The sequence below is a fragment of the Bombina bombina genome, chromosome 5 (genome assembly GCF_027579735.1).
Source record: "Bombina bombina isolate aBomBom1 chromosome 5, aBomBom1.pri, whole genome shotgun sequence".
NCBI lineage: Eukaryota > Metazoa > Chordata > Amphibia > Anura > Bombinatoridae > Bombina > Bombina bombina.
In genome coordinates, this window is record NC_069503.1 from 848273765 (window position 1) to 848292857 (window position 19093).

Here is a 19093-nt window from a genome sequence, read left to right on the forward strand (position 1 = left end):
GGGACCAAAATGACGGGCGGTGGAATCACGGACCAAAATATAATAAAAAAAATTGATATTTGTGCATTTCAAAGTTTGAATAAAAAAAAACGATGAAGTCCTCATGATTTGGAGAGATCAATAATATGGTGTAAAGCACAACCGGTGAGTTTACATTCACTTTAAAGTCTTAAAGATCTAAAGCAATGACATGATTTTTTTTTTTTTACTAATGATTAAATAATTATGGCAAAATGACCTGCATGTCAACTAGTGTCATTGGTAAAGGTTGCAATAAAGTATTGCTTGATCAATGGTAGATAATCTACTGAACTATAATAAACTTCATACCTGTCAATTTTAAATACACATTTTTTGTTATCACAGATATAAAATTCTTGAAATGTTTCCTAAAATGTACTTGGTTTTCATGTATAAAACCCCCCAAAACACTTCCATTATTGACTGAAGCATATGATCTTCTCAGTGAAAGCTCTGATGTAACGTTTCAGTTGCTGCCTAGTGGTGACAAAGCACTGCAGAAGTCACGTGTTCAGCCTCTTCCTGTTTCCCAGCAAGCTGAGGCTGTCACAGGACTGTGGGCAGGAAGCTGCTGCACGCTGGTTACATGGCTGACACTGCTGACACGGAAGTGCAAAACCTGCAGAGCCAAGTGAGTGTTAATCCTACCAGATGAAACCTTAACCCTTACCAGATAGCAAGTGTCTTATGATGTTTTGTCCTGTAAAAACTAATGGTTAGTATGATAACTAAACTTTTTAGGGGGTCTTTTGAGTTGCCACCCATATAATGATCCTTGGTTATTGTTTGCTGTAATGAAGATTTTTTTTTTTTATATAGGTAGTGATAGTTTCCAAAAATAAATAACTAAATACCTTGTATTTATTTGTCTTTACTATGAGTTACCGTTATAGATCATATGCTGTTGTTTTTTTTTCTGCAGATCGTGCATAGTTTCAAGAAGTCCCAAAAAATGATGTTAGTGTAATTTTTATTCATGCATAATAAACAATAACATTGCAGTCAGAAATAGGTCAAATCTGAGTTAAAGGGACAGTCTACTTCAGAATTTGTATTGTTTAAAAAGATAGATAATCCCTTTATTACCCATTCCCCAGTTTTGCATAACCAACACGGTTATATTAAAATACTTTTTATACAATGTTATCTATATGACACACATGAACTAGTACTGTCTAACTGTGAAAAACTTTCAAAATGCTCTGAGCTAGGAGGCGGTTTTCAACGGTTTAGAAATCAGTTTGAGGCTACCTAGGTTTAGCTTTTCAAAAATACCACCAAGGGAACAAAGCAAATTTGATGATAAAAGTAAATTGGAAAGTTGTTTACAATTGCATGTCCTATCTGAATTTTAATTTTGACTAGACTGTCCCTTTAAGTGTTCTAAATGATTTTCTCAGCCATATCGCATTATTTTACTTAAAAAATGGTCTGGGGGTTCAGATGAGGGCTACCAACAATACTGCAGTGTTTGTGTCTCCATGAATAAAAAGGGGAGCCATATTTTGGGGTGTAAAGTCCCTGTTCTCCCCATAGACTTTCCCCAGCCAGCTCTGCTCCCCTACATGATACATTGTATCAAACCCTCAGCCTTCAATTTGTTTATACATTTGTAACTGTTTACTGTACACAGACACTTAACAGATTCTTAACACTTAAGAATTTTTCCGTCATAAAACAATTGAGCAAACTGAAAGCTGTGTCCTTAAAGGGTTAAAGGGACAGTCTACACCAGAATTGTTATTGTTTTAAAAGATAGATAATCCCTTTTTTACCCATTCCCTAGTTTTGCATAACCAACACAGTTATATTTATATATTTTTTTACCTCTGTGATTATCTTGTATCTAAGCTCTGCAGACTGCCCCTTTATTTCCGTTCTTTTGATAGACTTGCAGTTTAACCAATCAGTGATGGCTCCCAGGTAACGTCACGTGCATGAGCACAGTGTTATCTATATGAAAAACATGAGCTAACACCCTCTAGTGGTGAAAAACCTGTTAAATGCATTCTTAAAGGGACACTGTACCCAAATTTTTTTCATTCGTGATTCAGATAGAGCATGACATTTTAAGCAACTATCTAATTTACTCCTATTATCAAATTTTCTTCATTCTCTTGGTATCTTTATTTGAAATGCAAGAAAGTAAGTTTAGATGCCGGCCCATTTTTGGTGATCAACCTGGGTTGTTCTTGCTGATTGGTGGATAAACTCATCCTCCAATAAAAAAGTGCTGTCCAGAGTCTGAATAAAAAAAAAAGGCTTAGATGTCTTCTTTTTAAAATAAAGATAGCAAGAGAACGAAGAAAAATTGATAATAGGAATAAATTAGAAAGTGGCTTAAAATTGCATGCTCTATCTGAATCATGAAAGAAAAAATTTGGGTTCAGTGTCCCTTTAAGAGGCGGCCTTCAAGGTCTAAGAAATTAGCATATGAACCTCCTAGGTTAAGCTTTCAACTAAGAATACTAAAAGAACAAAGAAAAATTGGTGATAAAAGTAAATTGGAAAATTGTTTAAAATGACATGCCCTATCTGAATCATGAAAGGTTTTTTTTTGGACTAGACTGCCCCTTTAAAGCAGCCCTGTCAGTACCAACTGTACAAACTGCTGAGAAAAGAATGTTCACACAGCACAGCCTTAAAGTGATGGTAAATGCATCAGTTGTGCAAGACAAATTCCTTTTGCTCTGACCTTAACTAGCACATCGATGTGATTATATAAATAAAAAAACTTTTTTTCACTGTTCAATTCCGTTTTTATTACCCTCTCCGTACAGTCGTATAATCAGCCTCTCTATAATTTTCTCACGGGGCAGCTTTGATTGACAACGCTTTTAGCCAATCATCAGCTCACCATGCGCCCCATGTGAAATATGAAGTGCACGCTCCCGTCCTCTACACTAACTCGCTGCTACTTACTGCGCATGCGCAATTATTACGCTAACTGCGCATTTCTATATGAGAATACTCACTCAGCTCTAATAGTCTAATATAGAAATGCGCAGTTAGCGTAATAATTGCGCATGCGCAGTAAGTAGCAGCGAGTTAGTGTAGAGGACGGGAGCGTGCACTTCATATTTCACATGGGGCGCATGGTGAGCTGATGATTGGCTAAAAGCTTTGTCAATCAAAGCTGCCCCGTGAGAAAATTATAGAGAGGCTGATTATAAGACTGTACGGAGAGGGTAACAAAAACGGAATCGAACAGTGAAAAAAAGTTTTTTTTATTTATATAATCACATCGATGTGCTAGATAAGGTCAGAGCAAAAGGAATTTGTCTTGCACAACTGATGCATTTACCATTACTTTAAAGGGGAGTATAGCACCTGGCCACACAGTCTTAAAGGGACAGAAAAAAACACACAGCCTTGAAAGGGTCAACTAGCACCACACGCACACAGTCTTAAAGGGACATATTGCAGTAATGTTCACGCATCGCAACTTTAAAGGGCAGCTTGGCACCTGCTCACACAGTCTTAAAGGGGCAGGCACACACAACTTTTAGTGGGTAAACGTGCACAGTTTTAAATGGAGCGAAACTATGGTTCCACACGTGATGCAACCAGCCTTAAAAGGACACCTGCGCACAGAGCCTTAAAGGAACAGATCACAGCAATGTTCACAAAGGGCAACCTTAAAGGGCAGCTCAGCACCTGCTCACACAATCTTAAAGGGGTAAGCACGCACAGTTTTAAAGGGAACGATAGTATGCATCCACACGCAACGCACACAGCCTTAAAGGCACAGTCTACACCAGAATTTTTATTGTTTTAAAAGATAGATAATCCCTTTATTACCCATTCCCTAGTTTTGCATAACTAACACAGTTATATAATACACTTTTGACAGACATGCATTTTAGCCAATCAGTGCTGGCTCACAGGAGCTCCATGTGCGTGAGCACAGTGTTATCTATATGACACACATGAACTAACACCCTCTAGTGGTGAAAAACTGTCAAAATGCCCTGAGAGAAGAGGCGACCTTCAAGGGCTTAGAAATTAGCATATGAACCTCCTAGGTTTAGCTTTCAACTAAGAATACCAAAAGAACAAAGCAAAATTGGTGATAAAAGTAAATTTGAAAATTGTTTAAAATTACATGCCCTATCTCAATCATGGAAGTTTTTATTTTGGACTAGAGCACTTTTCCATTTGTTCACCGTCTCGGACCAGGGCTATTTTTGCATTTCTGTTTAGCTGTAATTTTCCTCTTACTCATTTACTGTACCCACACATATTATATACCGTTTTTCTCGCCATTAAATGGACTTTCTAAAGATACAATTATTTTCATCATATCTTATAATTTACTATAATTTTTTTTTATAAAATATGATGAAAAAATGGAAAAAAAACACTTTTTCTAACGTTGACCCCCAAAATCTGTTATACATCTACAACCACCAAAAAAAACTCCTATGCTAAATAGTTTCTAAATTTTGTCCTGAGTTTAGAAATACCCAATGTTTACATGTTCTTTGCTTTTTTGCAAGTTATAGGGCAATAAATACAAGTAGCACTTTGCTATTTCCAAACAATTTCTTTTTTCAAAATTAGCGCTAGTTACATTGTAATTAGGGATGCACCGAAATGAAAATTCTGGACCGAAACCGATACCGAAAATTCAGGATGCCCCTGGCCGAAAACCGATATTGTTTTTTTTCTTTTTTAACTACAGTGTGTGTGTGTAGCTGAGAGATCTTGTAGGCGGGAAAGCTCCAACAAATGGACGTGGTCACTTGTACCGTAGGGCGTGATCTGCAGTGAAACTGGAGCTCTATAAGGGAGAGTGTGGTTATAGCCAGACAACAATACGAGGGGGACATGTGTTTTTGTTTTTGGGTGTAGTTATCCGTGCAATGGGTGTGGCTGCACCTGATCATCTCTCATCGTATCTCCGCCTGGTTCGGGTCTCACATTGACCCGTCAGATTATATGTCCGGAGCCCCAAATGGAGTCTGCCTGTCACCTATCACCAGGACCACCGGACTTAGCTACAACCTTACGTGCAAGGTGGTTATAGAAAGTTACTGTGCTTTTTTGTATACACTGTCTGGATGGTGCTAATTTGTACCAACTGTGTGCGAGCTTGGGGATTATGCATATATAGTGTGCATGCATATTTGCCTCAGGCAAATAGAATGTCTATGCACATGAGGCTGATGTATGAGCACTGTATATAAGGCTTATACATATTCACTGTGTGTGCTTAGGGCTGTGTCTGATAATATCAAGTGTTTATAAACATGCTACTTATCCTCCTTTAATTACTGTATTCACTATTCAAAACTTTGGTTTCCTTTAAAAAAAAAAAAAAAGGGCTCTGCTGGTTTCAAATATCATCATGTCATGGTACTTATGTGTGTGTTCTGTGTACCATGCCAGTGCTGTGCTGCTCACCTTATGCTAAGGATAGACATGCAACTCGATAGAACAGGGGAGGGCTGTACATTTTTAGCCATTTTGGTTCTCTTTGGGCCGAAATTGGAATTGCACATTTTCGGAGGCCCAAATTTTGGTGCATCGCTAGTATTATTCTTTATTTAGTTCTGTGTAACAGAATCAGATTTAACCGTTTTTGTTTTGTTACCAATTATCAAAATAAAGTATATTCCTAAGAAACTATTATTATATGCAAAACAGTAAATCAAGTAATGAACTCAAACAGCAGCTCTAGGCTGGCATTAAATTTGAAATATGCTGCACAATAATTTTACCGAAAATAAAAGGCAAAAAAAAACGAAAACCGAAATAACCAAAAATGCCATTTTCGGCCGAAACTTTCTGCGGCCGAAATTTCGGTGCATCCCTAATTGTAATGCTGATATCTGTCAGGAATTCCTGAATATCCCTTGACATGTATATATTTTTTTTTTTTTTTAGTAGACAACCCAAAGTATTGATCTAGGCCCATTTTGGTATATTTCATGCCACCATTTCACCGCCAAATGCGATCAAATAAAAAAAAAAAGTTCACTTTTTCAGAAACTTTTTCACAAACTTTAGGTTTCTCACTGAAATTATTTACAAACAGCTTGTGCAATTATGGCACAAATGGTTGTAAATGCGTCTCTGGGATCACCTTTGTTCAGAAATAGCAGGCATATATGGCTTTGGCATTGCTTTTTGGTAATTAGAAGGCCGCTAAATGCCGCTTCACACCACATGTGTATTATGCCCAGCAGTGAAGGGGTTAAATAGGGAGCGTGTAGGGTTAATTTTAGCTTTAGTGTAGTAGACAACCCCAAGTATTGATCTAGGCCCATTTTGGTATATTTCATGCCACCATTTCACCGCCAAATGCGATCAAATAAAAAAAATCGTTCACTTTTTCACAAACTTTTGGTTTCTCACTGAAATTATTTACGAACAGCTTGTGCAATTATGGCACAAATGGTTGTAAATGCGCCTCTGGGATCACCTTTGTTCAGAAATAGCAGACATATATGGCTTTGGCATTGTTTTTTGGTAATTAGAAGGCCGCAAAATGCCGCTGTGCACCACACTTGTATTAGGCCCAGCAGTGAAGGGGTTAAGTAGGTAGCTTGTAGGGAACTTGTAGGGTTAATTTTAGCAGAAAGTCTGCAAGTACTAAAATAAAAGGCTTTTTTTTTTTAATTTTATTTTTTAAAAATATTTATTCAGCTGTTCATTAGCCCATCTCTCTTATACTCTCCTTACTTTTGTACTCATGAACTTTACCTATTCCTAAACACTCTCTCTCCCCCCTGCACTTCAGCCAAAAAACAGTCTCACTACTGCAAATCTGCTCATCTCATGTCACTCTCCCTCTTGCTCATACTAGCTGCTGGCGACATCTCCCCTTATCCTGGTCCCTCACAACCTCCCAGCCTTTCACATCCTTGTGTGCCTTTCAATAGACTTCATAAACTCAACTCTGGTAGCCTTAATCGCATTCCTCTTACATCTAAAAACCCCTCCCCCTTCACTTGTGCACTCTGGAACTCTCGCTCTGTTTGCAACAAGCTCACTTCTATCCATGATCTCTTTATCTCCCACTCTCTTAACCTTCTGGCTCTTACAGAAACCTGGCTCTCTGCTTCAGACACAGCATCCACTGCTGCACTGTCACATGGGGTTCTCCATTTCAGCCACACTCCTAGGTCTGGCAATAGACAAGGAGGTGGTGTCGGTATTTTACTTTCCTCTCGTTGCACCTTCCAACAAATACAGCCCTTCTCTTCACTCACATTTTCTTCATTTGAAGCACACATGATTCGGTTATTCTCTCCCCTCTATATACGTGTTGCAGTCATATACTGCCCCCCTGGCTCCCCAACTAAATTTTTAGATCACTTTGCTGCCTTGCTTCCTTATTTCCTTTCCTCAGACACCCCTGCCCTCATTCTTGGCGACTTTAACATCCCTCTTGACAATCCCACTGCCTCCTCTGCAAAACAACTTCTTCAACTCACTTCCTCTTTCGGCCTATCACAATGGACTGACTCTACCACTCACAAAGATGGTCATTCCCTTGATCTGACTTTCACCTATCGATGCACTCTTTCAAATTTAACAAACCCCCCTTTTCCTCTCTCTGAGCATCATCTCCTAACTTGCAACATCACTTCCCTACCTACAACTCCCCCTCCCTCTACCCCTCACACCAAACTTCACAGAAGCACTAAGTCACTAGATCTGCATCGGCTCGCTAGCTCTCTCAAACCTCTCCTCTCATCCATCACCTCCTTTTCCTGCCCTGACCAATCTATCTGCCAGTATAATTCCACCCTTACATCGGTCATTGACACTCTGGCCCCTCCAACCTTAGCTCAGAAACCACACTCTCATCCTCAGCCCTGGCATACTTCTCTGACACGATACCTACGCAGATGCTCCCGTACTGCTGAGCGACATTGGAGGAAATCTCGGAGTTCAGCTGACTTTCTTCACTACAAGTTCATCCTGAACTCCTACCATTCTGCCCATAATCTTTATAAGCAACAATATTTTTCTAATCTCATCTCTACTCTTTCCTCTAACCCTAAACGTCTGTTCTCCACGTTCAACACTCTTCTTCGCCCACCCCCACCTCCTAACACAACCTCTCTCTCAGCTCAAGATTTTGCCAGCCACTTCAATAACAAAATTGACTCCATCAGAAGTAAAATCAGCTTTCAACATACTTCCAATCTCCCACCCCCTCAAAAGCTCACGATCACCCAAAACCCAAATATCCAAAAATGCAGCTCTTTTGCCCCTGTTAATGCAGATGAAGTTTCTGCCCTTATACTGTCCTCCCACCTCACTACCTGTTCCCTCGACCCCATCCCCTCACAGCTACTCCCCTCCATCTCTTCTACCCTCACCCCCATACTCACACACATTTTCAACCTCTCCCTCAGCACTGGTATATTTCCCTCATCTCTAAAACATGCACTGGTCACACCTATCCTCAAAAAACCTTCCCTCGATCCAACCTCCCCTTCCAACTACCACCTTATTTCCCTACTCCCTCTTGCCTCAAAGCTCCTCGAAAAGCTAGTTTACGCACATCTATCCCTTTTCCTTACACTAAACTCTCTTCTTGACCCACTGCAATCTGGATTTTGTTCCCATCACTCTACAGAGACCGCAATTGTCAAGGTTACCAATGACCTACTTACAGCAAAATCCAAAGGCCACTTCTCTCTGCTTATCCTCCTTGACCTGTCTGCAGCCTTTGACACTGTTGACCTCCCTCTTCTGCTCCAAACCCTCCAATCCTTCGGCATCTGTGACACAGCTCTCTCGTGGTTCTCTTCCTATCTGACTAACCGTACATTTAGTGTAGCCTTCTCCGGAGCATCCTCTGCCCCGTTACCACTTTCTGTTGGGGTACCTCAAGGCTCTGTCCTTGGTCCCCTTCTCTTTTCAATCTACATGTCGTCACTAGGTTCCTTAATAAAGTCCCATGGGTTTCAATACCATTTGTATGCCGATGACACCCAAATCTACCTCTCTGCACCAGACCTACCTCCTTCCTTACTAACCTGTGTCACTAACTGTCTTTCTAACATCTCATCTTGGATGTCCTCTCACTACCTTAAGCTAAATCTCTCCAAAACTGAACTCCTTATTTCTCTTGTAAGGTGTATCCAGTCCACGGATTCATCCATTACTTGTGGGATATTCTCCTTCCCAACAGGAAGCTGCAAGAGGATCACCCACAGCAGAGCTGTCTATATAGCTCCTCCCCTAACTGCCACTACTAGTCATTCTCTTGCAGCTCTCGACAAGAAAGGAAGTATCAAGAGAGATGTGGTGAATTAGTGTAGTTTATCTTCAATCAAAAGTTTGTTATTTTTAAACGGTACCGGCGTTGTACTGTTTTTACCTCAGGCAGAAATTAGAAGAAGAGTTTTACCTGAGGTTTTTGATGATCTTGCAGGTTGTAACTAAGGTCCACTGCTGTTCTCACACATAACTGAACAGTATGGGAAAACTTCAGCTGGGGGAACGGCCTGCAGAATTAACTGCTCTGAGGTATGTTCAGTATATTTTTTTTCTAGAGAGATGATAAGGTCTAGAAAATGCTGACAGTGCCTGATATATTTAAGGTAAGCCTGATTACAGTGATTTAACAAACGACTGGCATCATGCTTGCAGTAAAGGGTAATATTCATGTTACTTGCTCTTATTACTTAGTATGTAAAACGTTTGCATGATATATAAAAAACGTATTTTACTGAGGGTGATAAATCTTTATTTGGGGCCTAGTTTTCCACATGGCTGACTAGATTTCTCCTAGGAGTAGTTATTTATGGCCCTTTCACTTTGAGTGCATGGTGGGAGGGGCCTATTTTCACGCACAAATTGCGCAGTAGTTTTTACATTCTGAGACATCCAGCTTCCCTGAAGGAGTCCCCTGACATATTGGACCTCTGTAAAGGGTTTTTGTGCCTACAAAAGTCGTTTTATGGGCAGTTGGAGCCACAGTAGATATGTGGCAGTTTGCTTGTGACTGTTATAACGGTTTTTACCATTTTTCTGCTTCGTTTTTGAGCCTGAGGGGTTAATCATCCATTTGCAAGTGGGTGCAATGCTATTTTAGTCTATTATACACACTGTAAACATTTCATAGAGTTAACTGCTTTTTTTCACTGCTTTGCAGTTTTTGTGTTTGTTTTTTTCCCTTAAAGGCACAGTACCGTTTTTTATATTCTGCTTTTTCACATTAATTAAAGTGTTTTCCAAGCTTGCTGGTCTCATTACTAGTCTGTTAAACATGTTAAACAAAGATTTATCACCAGAGGAAATTGACAAGGGGGAAGTTATGCCGACTAACTCTCCCCACGTGTCAGAGCCTATAACTCCCGCTCAAGGGACGCCAAGTACATCTAGCACGCCCATTGCGTATACTTTACAAGACATGGCGGCAGTTATGAATCATACCCTTACAGAGGTATTGTCCAAACTGCCAGGGTTACAAGGAAAGCGAGACAGCTCTGGGGCTAGAACAAATACAGAGCTCTCTGACGCTTTAGTAGCTATGCCTGATATACCCTCACAATGTGCAGAAGCCGAAGCAGGAGAGCTTCTATCTGTGGGTGATTTTTCTGACTCGGGGAAGACACTTCAACCTGATTCTGATATGTCTACATTTAAATTTAAGCTTGAACACTTCCGCGTGTTGCTCAGGGAGGTTTTAGCAACTCTGGATGACTGTGACGCCATTGTAGTCCCAGAGAAATTGTGTAAATTGGATCAATACTATGCAGTGCCTGTTTACACTGATGTTTTCCCAATACCTAAGAGGTTTTCAGAAATTATTACTAAGGAATGGGATAGACCAGGTGTACCGTTCTCTCCCCCTCTTGTTTTTAAAAAGATGTTTCCTATAGATGCCGCTACACGGGACTTGTGGCAAACGGTCCCTAAGGTGGAGGGAGCAGTCTCTACCCTAGCGAAGCGTACAACTATCCCTGTCGAGGACAGTTGTGCTTTTCTAGATCCAATGGACAAAAAATTAGAGGGTTACCTTAAGAAAATTTTTATTCAACAAGGTTTTATTCTCCAGCCCCTTGCATGCATTGCCCCTGTCACTGCTGCTGCGGCCTTCTGGTTTGAGTCTCTAGAAGAGGCTCTACAGGTAGAAACCCCATTGGATGATATCCTTGACAAGCTTAAAGCTCTTAAGCTAGCCAATTCATTTGTTTCTGACGCCGTTGTTCATTTAACCAAGCTAACGGCTAAAAACTCAGGTTTTGCTATTCAGGCGCGTAGGGCGCTATGGCTCAAATCCTGGTCAGCTGACGTTACTTCAAAGTCTAAGCTTCTCAACATTCCCTTCAAGGGGCAGACCCTATTCGGGCCTGGACTGAAGGAGATCATTTCTGATATTACTGGAGGAAAAGGTCACGCCCTTCCTCAGGATAGGTCCAACAAATTAAGGACCAAACAGACTAATTTTCGTTCCTTTCGAAACTTCAAGAGTGGCGCAACTTCAACTTCCTCTAATACAAAACAAGAGGGAAATTTTGCCCAGTCCAAGCCGATCTGGAGACCTAACCAGGCTTGGAACAAAGGAAAGCAGGCCAAAAAACCTGCTGCTGCCTCTAAAACAGCATGAAGGGTCAGCCCCCGATCTGGAAACGGATCTAGTAGGGGGCAGACTTTCTCTCTTCGCCCAGGCTTGGGCAAGAGATGTCCAGGATCCCTGGGCGTTGGAAATTGTGTCCCAGGGATATCTTCTGGAGTTCAAAGCTTCTTCCCCAAAAGGGAGATTTCATCTCTCACAATTATCTGCAAACCAGATAAAGAGAGAGGCATTCTTACATTGTGTTCAAGACCTCCTATTTATGGGAGTGATCCACCCAGTTCCAAAGGAGGAACAGGGGCAAGGCTTCTATTCAAATCTGTTTGTAGTTCCCAAGAAAGAGGGAACTTTCAGACCAATCTTAGATCTCAAGATCCTAAACAAATTTCTCAGGGTCCCATTCTTCAAGATGGAGACTATTCGAACCATCCTACCTATGATCCAGGAGGGTCAATATATGACTACCGTGGACTTAAAGGATGGTTATCTTCACATTCCGATACACAGAGATTATCATCGGTTTCTCAGGTTCGCCTTCCTAGACAGGCATTACCAGTTTGTGGCCCTTCCCTTTGGGTTAGCTACGGCACCAAGAATCTTTACAAAGGTTCTAGGGTCACTCCTAGCGGTCCTAAGGCCACGGGGTATAGCAGTAGCCCCTTACCTAGATGACATTCTGATACAGGCGTCGAATTTTCAAATCGCCAGGTCCCATACGGACATTGTTCTGGCATTCCTGAGGTCTCATGGGTGGAAAGTGAACGAAGAAAAGAGTTCTCAATCCCCTCTCACAAGAGTTTCCTTCCTAGGAACTCTGATAGATTCTGTAGAAATTAAGATTTACCTGACAGAAGCCAGGTTGTCAAAACTTCTAAATTCCTGCCGTGTTCTTTATTCTACTTCTCGCCCTTCAGTGGCTCAGTGTATGGAAGTAATCGGCTTAATGGTAGCGGAAATGGACATAGTGCCATTTGCCCGCTCACATCTCAGACCGCTGCAACTCTGCATGCTCAGTCAGTGGAATGGGGATTACACAGATTTGTCCCCTCTACTAAATCTGGATCAAGAGACCAGGGATTCTCTTCTCTGGTGGCTATCTCGGGTCCATCTGTCCAAGGGTATGACCTTCCGCAGGCCAGATTGGACAATAGTAACGACAGATGCCAGCCTTCTGGGCTGGGGTGCAGTGTGGAACTCCCTGAAGGCTCAGGGCTCGTGGACTCGGGAGGAGGCGCTCCTTCTGATTAACATTCTGGAACTAAGAGCGATATTCAATGCTCTTCAGGCTTGGCCTCAGCTTGCTGCGGTCAGGTTCATCAGATTTCAGTCGGACAATATCACGACTGTAGCCTACATCAACCATCAAGGGAGAACAAGGAGTTCCCTAGCAATGTTGGAGGTTTCAAAAATAATTCTATGGGCAGAGGTTCACTCTTGCCATCTATCAGCTATCTATATCCCAGGAGTAGAGAACTGGGAGGCGGATTTTCTAAGTCGGCAGACTTTTCATCCGGGGGAGTGGGAACTCCATCCGGAGGTGTTTGCACAGTTGATTCAACTTTGGGGCAAACCAGAACTGGATCTCATGGCGTCTCGTCAGAACGCCAAGCTTCCTTGTTACGGATCCAGGTCCAGGGATCCCAAGACAGCGCTGATAGATGCTCTAGCAGCGCCTTGGTCCTTCAACCTGGCTTATGTGTTTCCACCGTTTCCTCTGCTCCCTCGTCTGATTGCCAAGATCAAGCAGGAGAGAGCTTCAGTGATTTTGATAGCACCTGCGTGGCCACGCAGGACTTGGTATGCAGATCTGGTGGACATGTCATCCCTTCCAACATGGACTCTGCCGCTGAGGCAGGACCTTCTACTTCAGGGTCCTTTCAACCATCCAAATCTAATTTCTCTGCGTCTGGCTGCTTGGAGATTGAACGCTTGATTTTATCAAAACGTGGTTTCTCCGAGTCGGTCATTGATACCTTAATTCAGGCTCGAAAGCCTGTCACCAGGAAAATCTATCATAAGATATGGTGTAAATATCTTCATTGGTGTGAATCCAAGGGTTACTCATGGAGTAAAGTCAGGATTCCTAGGATATTATCCTTTCTCCAAGAAGGATTGGAGAAGGGATTGTCAGCTAGTTCCTTAAAGGGACAGATTTCTGCTCTGTCTATTCTTTTGCACAAGCGTCTGGCGGATGTTCCAGACGTTCAGGCGTTTTGTCAGGCTTTAGTTAGAATCAAGCCTGTGTTTAAACCTGTTGCTCTGCCATGGAGTTTAAATTTAGTTCTTAAAGTTCTTCAAGGGGTTCCGTTTGAACCTCTGCATTCCATAGATATCAAGCTTTTATCTTGGAAAGTTCTGTTTTTGGTAGCTATCTCTTCGGCTCGAAGAGTTTCAGAGTTATCTGCCTTACACTGTGATTCTCCTTATCTGATCTTCCATGCAGATAAGGTAGTTTTGCGTACCAAACCTGGGTTTCTTCCTAAGGTAGTATCTAATAAGAATATCAATCAGGAGATTGTTGTTCCGTCACTGTGTCCTAATCCTTCTTCAAAGAAGGAACGTCTATTACACAATCTTGACGTGGTTCGTGCTTTAAAGTTTTATTTACAAGCTACTAAGGATTTTCGTCAAACATCTGCATTGTTTGTTGTCTACTCTGGACAGAGGAGAGGCCAAAAGGCTTCAGCAACTTCTCTTTCTTTTTGGTTAAGAAGTATAATCCGCTTAGCTTATGAGACTGCTGGCCAGCAGCCTCCTGAAAGAATTAAAGCTCATTCCACTAGAGCGGTGGCTTCCACATGGGCTTTTAAAAATGAGGCTTCTGTTGAACAGATTTGTAAGGCGGCGACTTGGTCTTTGCTTCATACTTTTTCTAAATTCTACAAATTTGATACTTTTGCTTCTTCGGAGGCTATTTTTGGGAGAAAGGTCTTACAGGCAGTGGTGCCTTCCGTTTAAGCACCTGCCTTGTCCCTCCCTTCATCCGTGTCCTATGGCTTTGGTATTGGTATCCCACAAGTAATGGATGAATCCGTGGACTGGATACACCTTACAAGAGAAAACAAAATTTATGCTTACCTGATAAATGTATTTCTCTTGTGGTGTATCCAGTCCACGGCCCGCCCTGTCATTTTAAGGCAGGTGTTTTTTATTTTTAAACTACAGTCACCACTGCACCCTATAGTTTCTCCTTTCTCTTGCTTGTCTTCGGTCGAATGACTGGTAGTGGCAGTTAGGAGAGGAGCTATATAGACAGCTCTGCTGTGGGTGATCCTCTTGCAGCTTCCTGTTGGGAAGGAGAATATCCCACAAGTAATGGATGAATCCGTGGACTGGATACACCACAAGAGAAATAAATTTATCAGGTAAGCATAAATTTTGTTTTTTCCCCCTTCCATTGTCTCCACCCCCAAAATTTCTATAACTGTTGATAATTCCATCATTACCCCTACCCCGCACGGCCGATGTCTTGGGGTCACACTTGACTCAGATCTTTCCTTCACTCCTCACATTCAGTCCTTGGCTAAAGCCTGCCGCTTCCACCTTAAAAACATCGCTAAAATTAGACATTTCCTTACACAAGATACAACCAAGATTTTAATCCACTCTCTCTCATCCTTTCCCGCCTCGACTACTGCAACTCCGTCCTCTCTGGTCTACCTAGCTGCCGCATAGCTCCTTTACAATTCATTATGAATGCCTCTGCCAGGCTCATCTTCCTTACTCGTCGCTCTTCATCTGCTGCACCTCTCTGCCAATCCCTTCACTGGCTTCCTCTTGCCTCTAGGATTAAACATAAAATCCTCACCCTGACATATAAAGCTCTCAACTGCACTGCTCCCCCCTACATCTCAGAACTTGTCTCTAGATACTCTCCCTCCCGTCCCCTTCAATCAGCTCAGGATCTCCTCCTCTCTTGTTACTTCCTCACATTCCCGTTTACAGGACTTCTCCAGACTGGCCCCCATCTTGTGGAATTCCCTGCCTCGCTCCATAAGACTCTCCCCAAGTTTTAACAGCTTCAAGCACTCCCTAAAAACTCTACTATTCAGGGATGCATACAACCAACACTAACCTTTCCTAACTCCATTACTTTCCCCTTGAGCCCATTAGAATGTAAGCCTATGGGCCCAGCTGTTTATAGATCGCTTCATAAGAGCCGACTTCAACAGTGAAACTCTCGGCAGGGCCCTCTACCCACTTGACCCCTACAAAAGCTATCCTGTACACCGACTATGTTTACAGCGCTGCAGAATCTGTTGTCGCTCTACAAATACCTGATAATAATAATACTAATAATAATAGCTGTGATGGACCCCCCCCTTGGCCCCCAACCCCTCTGATCTCCCCCAAACAGCTCTCTAACCCTCCCCCCGCTACCTATTTGCCGCCATCTTGGGTACTGGCAGCTGTCTGTCAGTACCCAGTTTGCCCTCCAAAAAAAGTTTTTTTTGATAAATTTATAATTTTTCTGTAGTGTAGCTGTCCCTGCCTCAATATCCCCCTCCCAGATCCTTTGATCGTTAATTTTTCCCCCCACCAACGATCGGCACCATCGCTACCGGTGGAGAGAGGGCCACAGAGTGGCTCTCTGCATCGGTGTGTAAAAAAAAATGGTATTGCAGGATGCCTCAATATCGAGGCATCACTGCAATACCATAAAAGCGCCAGGAAGCGATCAGGATCGCTTCCACCGCTTAAAACCCCAGAGGACGTGCCAGGAACGTCCTTGGTCACGAAGGGTATTTTTTTGTAGGACGTGCCTGGCACGTCCTCGGTCGTGAAGGGGGTTAAAGGCACGTTCACGCAGACAAACACAGAGAGCACTCACAGCCTTTAAATGGACAACTTGCACCACAAGCACATAGCATTAAAGGGACAGATCACAGTAATGTTCCTGCAGCGCAACCTTAAAGGCAGCTCGACATCTGCGCACAGAGCCTTAAAGGGACAGATCACAGTAATGTTCACGCAACGTAATCTTAAAGGGATGCTCGGCACCTGCTCACACAGTCTTAAAGGGGCAGGCAGACACAACTTTTAGTGGGTAAACACGCACAGTTTTAAATGGAGCGATAGTATGCATGCACACATGATGCACGCAGCCTTAAGGAGACGGTCTGTCTTAACAGGACAGTGGCATGTGCACACACACAAACACACAGAGCACTCACAGCCATTAAAGGGACAACTTACACTACAAGCACATAGCCTTAAAGGGATAGATCACAGTAATGTTCACACAACACAACCTTAAAGGGCAGCTTGACACCTGCGCACAGAGCCTTAAAGGGACAGATCACAGTAATGTTCATGCAGCGCAACCTTAAAGGGACATTAAACCCAATTTTTTTATTTTATGATTCAGAAAGAGAATTTTTTTTAAACAACATTCCAATTTGCTTCTATTATTTAATTTGCTAAATTCTTAAGATATTCTTTGTTGAAGAAATAGCAATGCACATGGGCGAGCCAATCACACGAGGCATCTATGTGCAGCCACCAATCAGCAGCTACAAAGCCTATCTAGATATGCTTTTCATAAATTACATGCTCTTTCTAAATCATGAAAGAAAAAATTTGGGTTTCATGTCCCTTTAAAGGCACCTGCACACACAGTCTTAAAGGGGCAGGCACATGCGCCCTTTAGTGGGTAAACACGCAGAGTTTTAAAGGGAGCAATAGTATGCATCCACAGGCAACGCACACAGCCTTAAAGGGACTCTGTGTCTTAAAGGGACAGGGGCACGTGTGTGCACACACACCACACTCAGTCTTTAACTTTTTAACACCATTGCGGCGTTCTATTCTGTCCTCACCGTGCATGCTTTAGCTCCGTTAGGACAGAATAGAACGTCTAAGCTGTTTGGCTGTCCTGAAGCCAACGGCGCTTCCGGGATGGAATCGCGGTCTGGAGGGTGCACCTAGCTTCAAAGGGACACCCCCTGACCCGATCCCGTCATTGAAATCTTGCAAACACGTGTTCCGATGTAGACAAGTTAACCCTGTCATTAAAGGGTTAAAAGGACAACTTGCACCATATGCACACAGCGTTAAAGGATCAGCTTACAACATGCACACCTAGCACAGCCTTAAAGGGCAGCTTACCGCCTGCTCACACAGTCTTAGAGGTGCAGGCACACACAACCTTTAGTGGGTAAAGTCACACCACATCTACAATCTTAAAGGGACAGTACACTGTAAAATTGTTTTTCCATAAATGTATTTTAAATGACTTGTTATACCAACTGCAGAGTATAAAATATTTGAGAAATTGCATTTTTGGGTTTATTTGTGTAACTGAAGTAGCTGGTTTTGTGCTTTGAGACCACAGCCTATTACAATGGGTTGAGCTTCAGGTAATATCAGATCTCATTATGTTATCACTTTTATGTACACAGACTTGCTTCCTTATCTTATATTTGTCTGAAACACCAACTCAATACTTAGAGAGAACAATGGAAAATTATAATTTTATTACTTAACTATCATGCCCCCCACTGAGGGTGTAATCTATTCTGCTGGCTGTGTTTACTTAGGCTTGTCAATAGCGTATACGCCAGTATCAAAACTTTCAGTATAGGTTGGGAAACCACAAGCTAAATCAGCTATTTCAAATGCTGAAATATGAGTAAAGGAGCTACTTGCAACCAATTTAATACACTCTAGCAGGGAAAAAGGATCATTGGGAATAATTTAAAGGGGAGAAAGTTTTTGAGTGAACTGTCCCTTTAAAGGGAGAGAAAACAGTATACATCCGCCCACAGCCTTAAAGGAACAGCTCACACTAGAAAGTCCCTTTAAGGCTGTGTGCATCCCGTGTGAATGCATACTTTCGCTCCCTTTAAAACTGTGCATGTTTACCCACTAAAGGTTGTGTGTGCCTGCCCCTTTAAGACTGTGTGCACAGTTGCCGAGCTGCCCTTTAAGGTTGCGCTGCATGAACATTTCTGTGATCTGTCCCTTTTTAAGGCTCTGTGCGTAGGTGTCACGCTACCCTTTAAGATTGTGCTACATGAACATTACTGTGATCTATCCTTTTAAAGCTATGTGCTTGTGGTGCAAGTTGTCCCTTTAAAGGCTGTGAGTGCTCTGTGTGTTTGTCTGCGTGCATGTGCCACTGTCCTGTTAAGACAGACCAACCCTTTAAGGCTGCATGCACCAAGTTTGGATGCATACTATCGTTGCCTTTAAAACAGTGCATGTTTACCCACTAAAGGTTGTATGTACCTGCCCCTTTAAGACTATGTGAGCAGGTGTCGAACTGCCCTTTATGGTTGCGTTGCGTGAACATTATTGTGATCTGTCCCTTTAAGACTGTGTGCGCAGTTGCCAAGCTGCTCTTTAAGGTTGCCTGCGTGAACATTACTGTGATGTGTCCCTTTAAGGCTCTGTGCGCAGGTGTCGAGTTGCCCTTTAAGGTTACGCTGGGTGAACATTACTGTGATCTGTCCCTTTAATGCTAGCATCCACTTAAGGCTGCATGCCTCACGTGTGGAGCCATAGTTTTGCTCCATTTAAAACTGT

The 19093-nt window shown here is 42.3% G+C and overlaps 1 protein-coding gene across 3 annotated transcripts in view; it reads left to right on the forward strand.

Moving 5' to 3' along the window:
- The first annotated feature begins 551 nt into the window (after positions 1-551).
- Positions 552-19093, forward strand: part of IMPACT (impact RWD domain protein) — a 108078-nt gene continuing 89536 nt past the window's right edge. For 2 of the 3 annotated variants that reach the window (XM_053714985.1, XM_053714987.1), the window contains exon 1: positions 552-652. In XM_053714985.1, the coding sequence (XP_053570960.1) occupies positions 608-652 (45 nt within the window). In that variant the 5' untranslated portion in view covers positions 552-607. Of the gene's footprint in view, positions 737-19093 lie in introns of all 3 variants that reach the window. The other variant, XM_053714986.1, reaches the window with a different exon arrangement.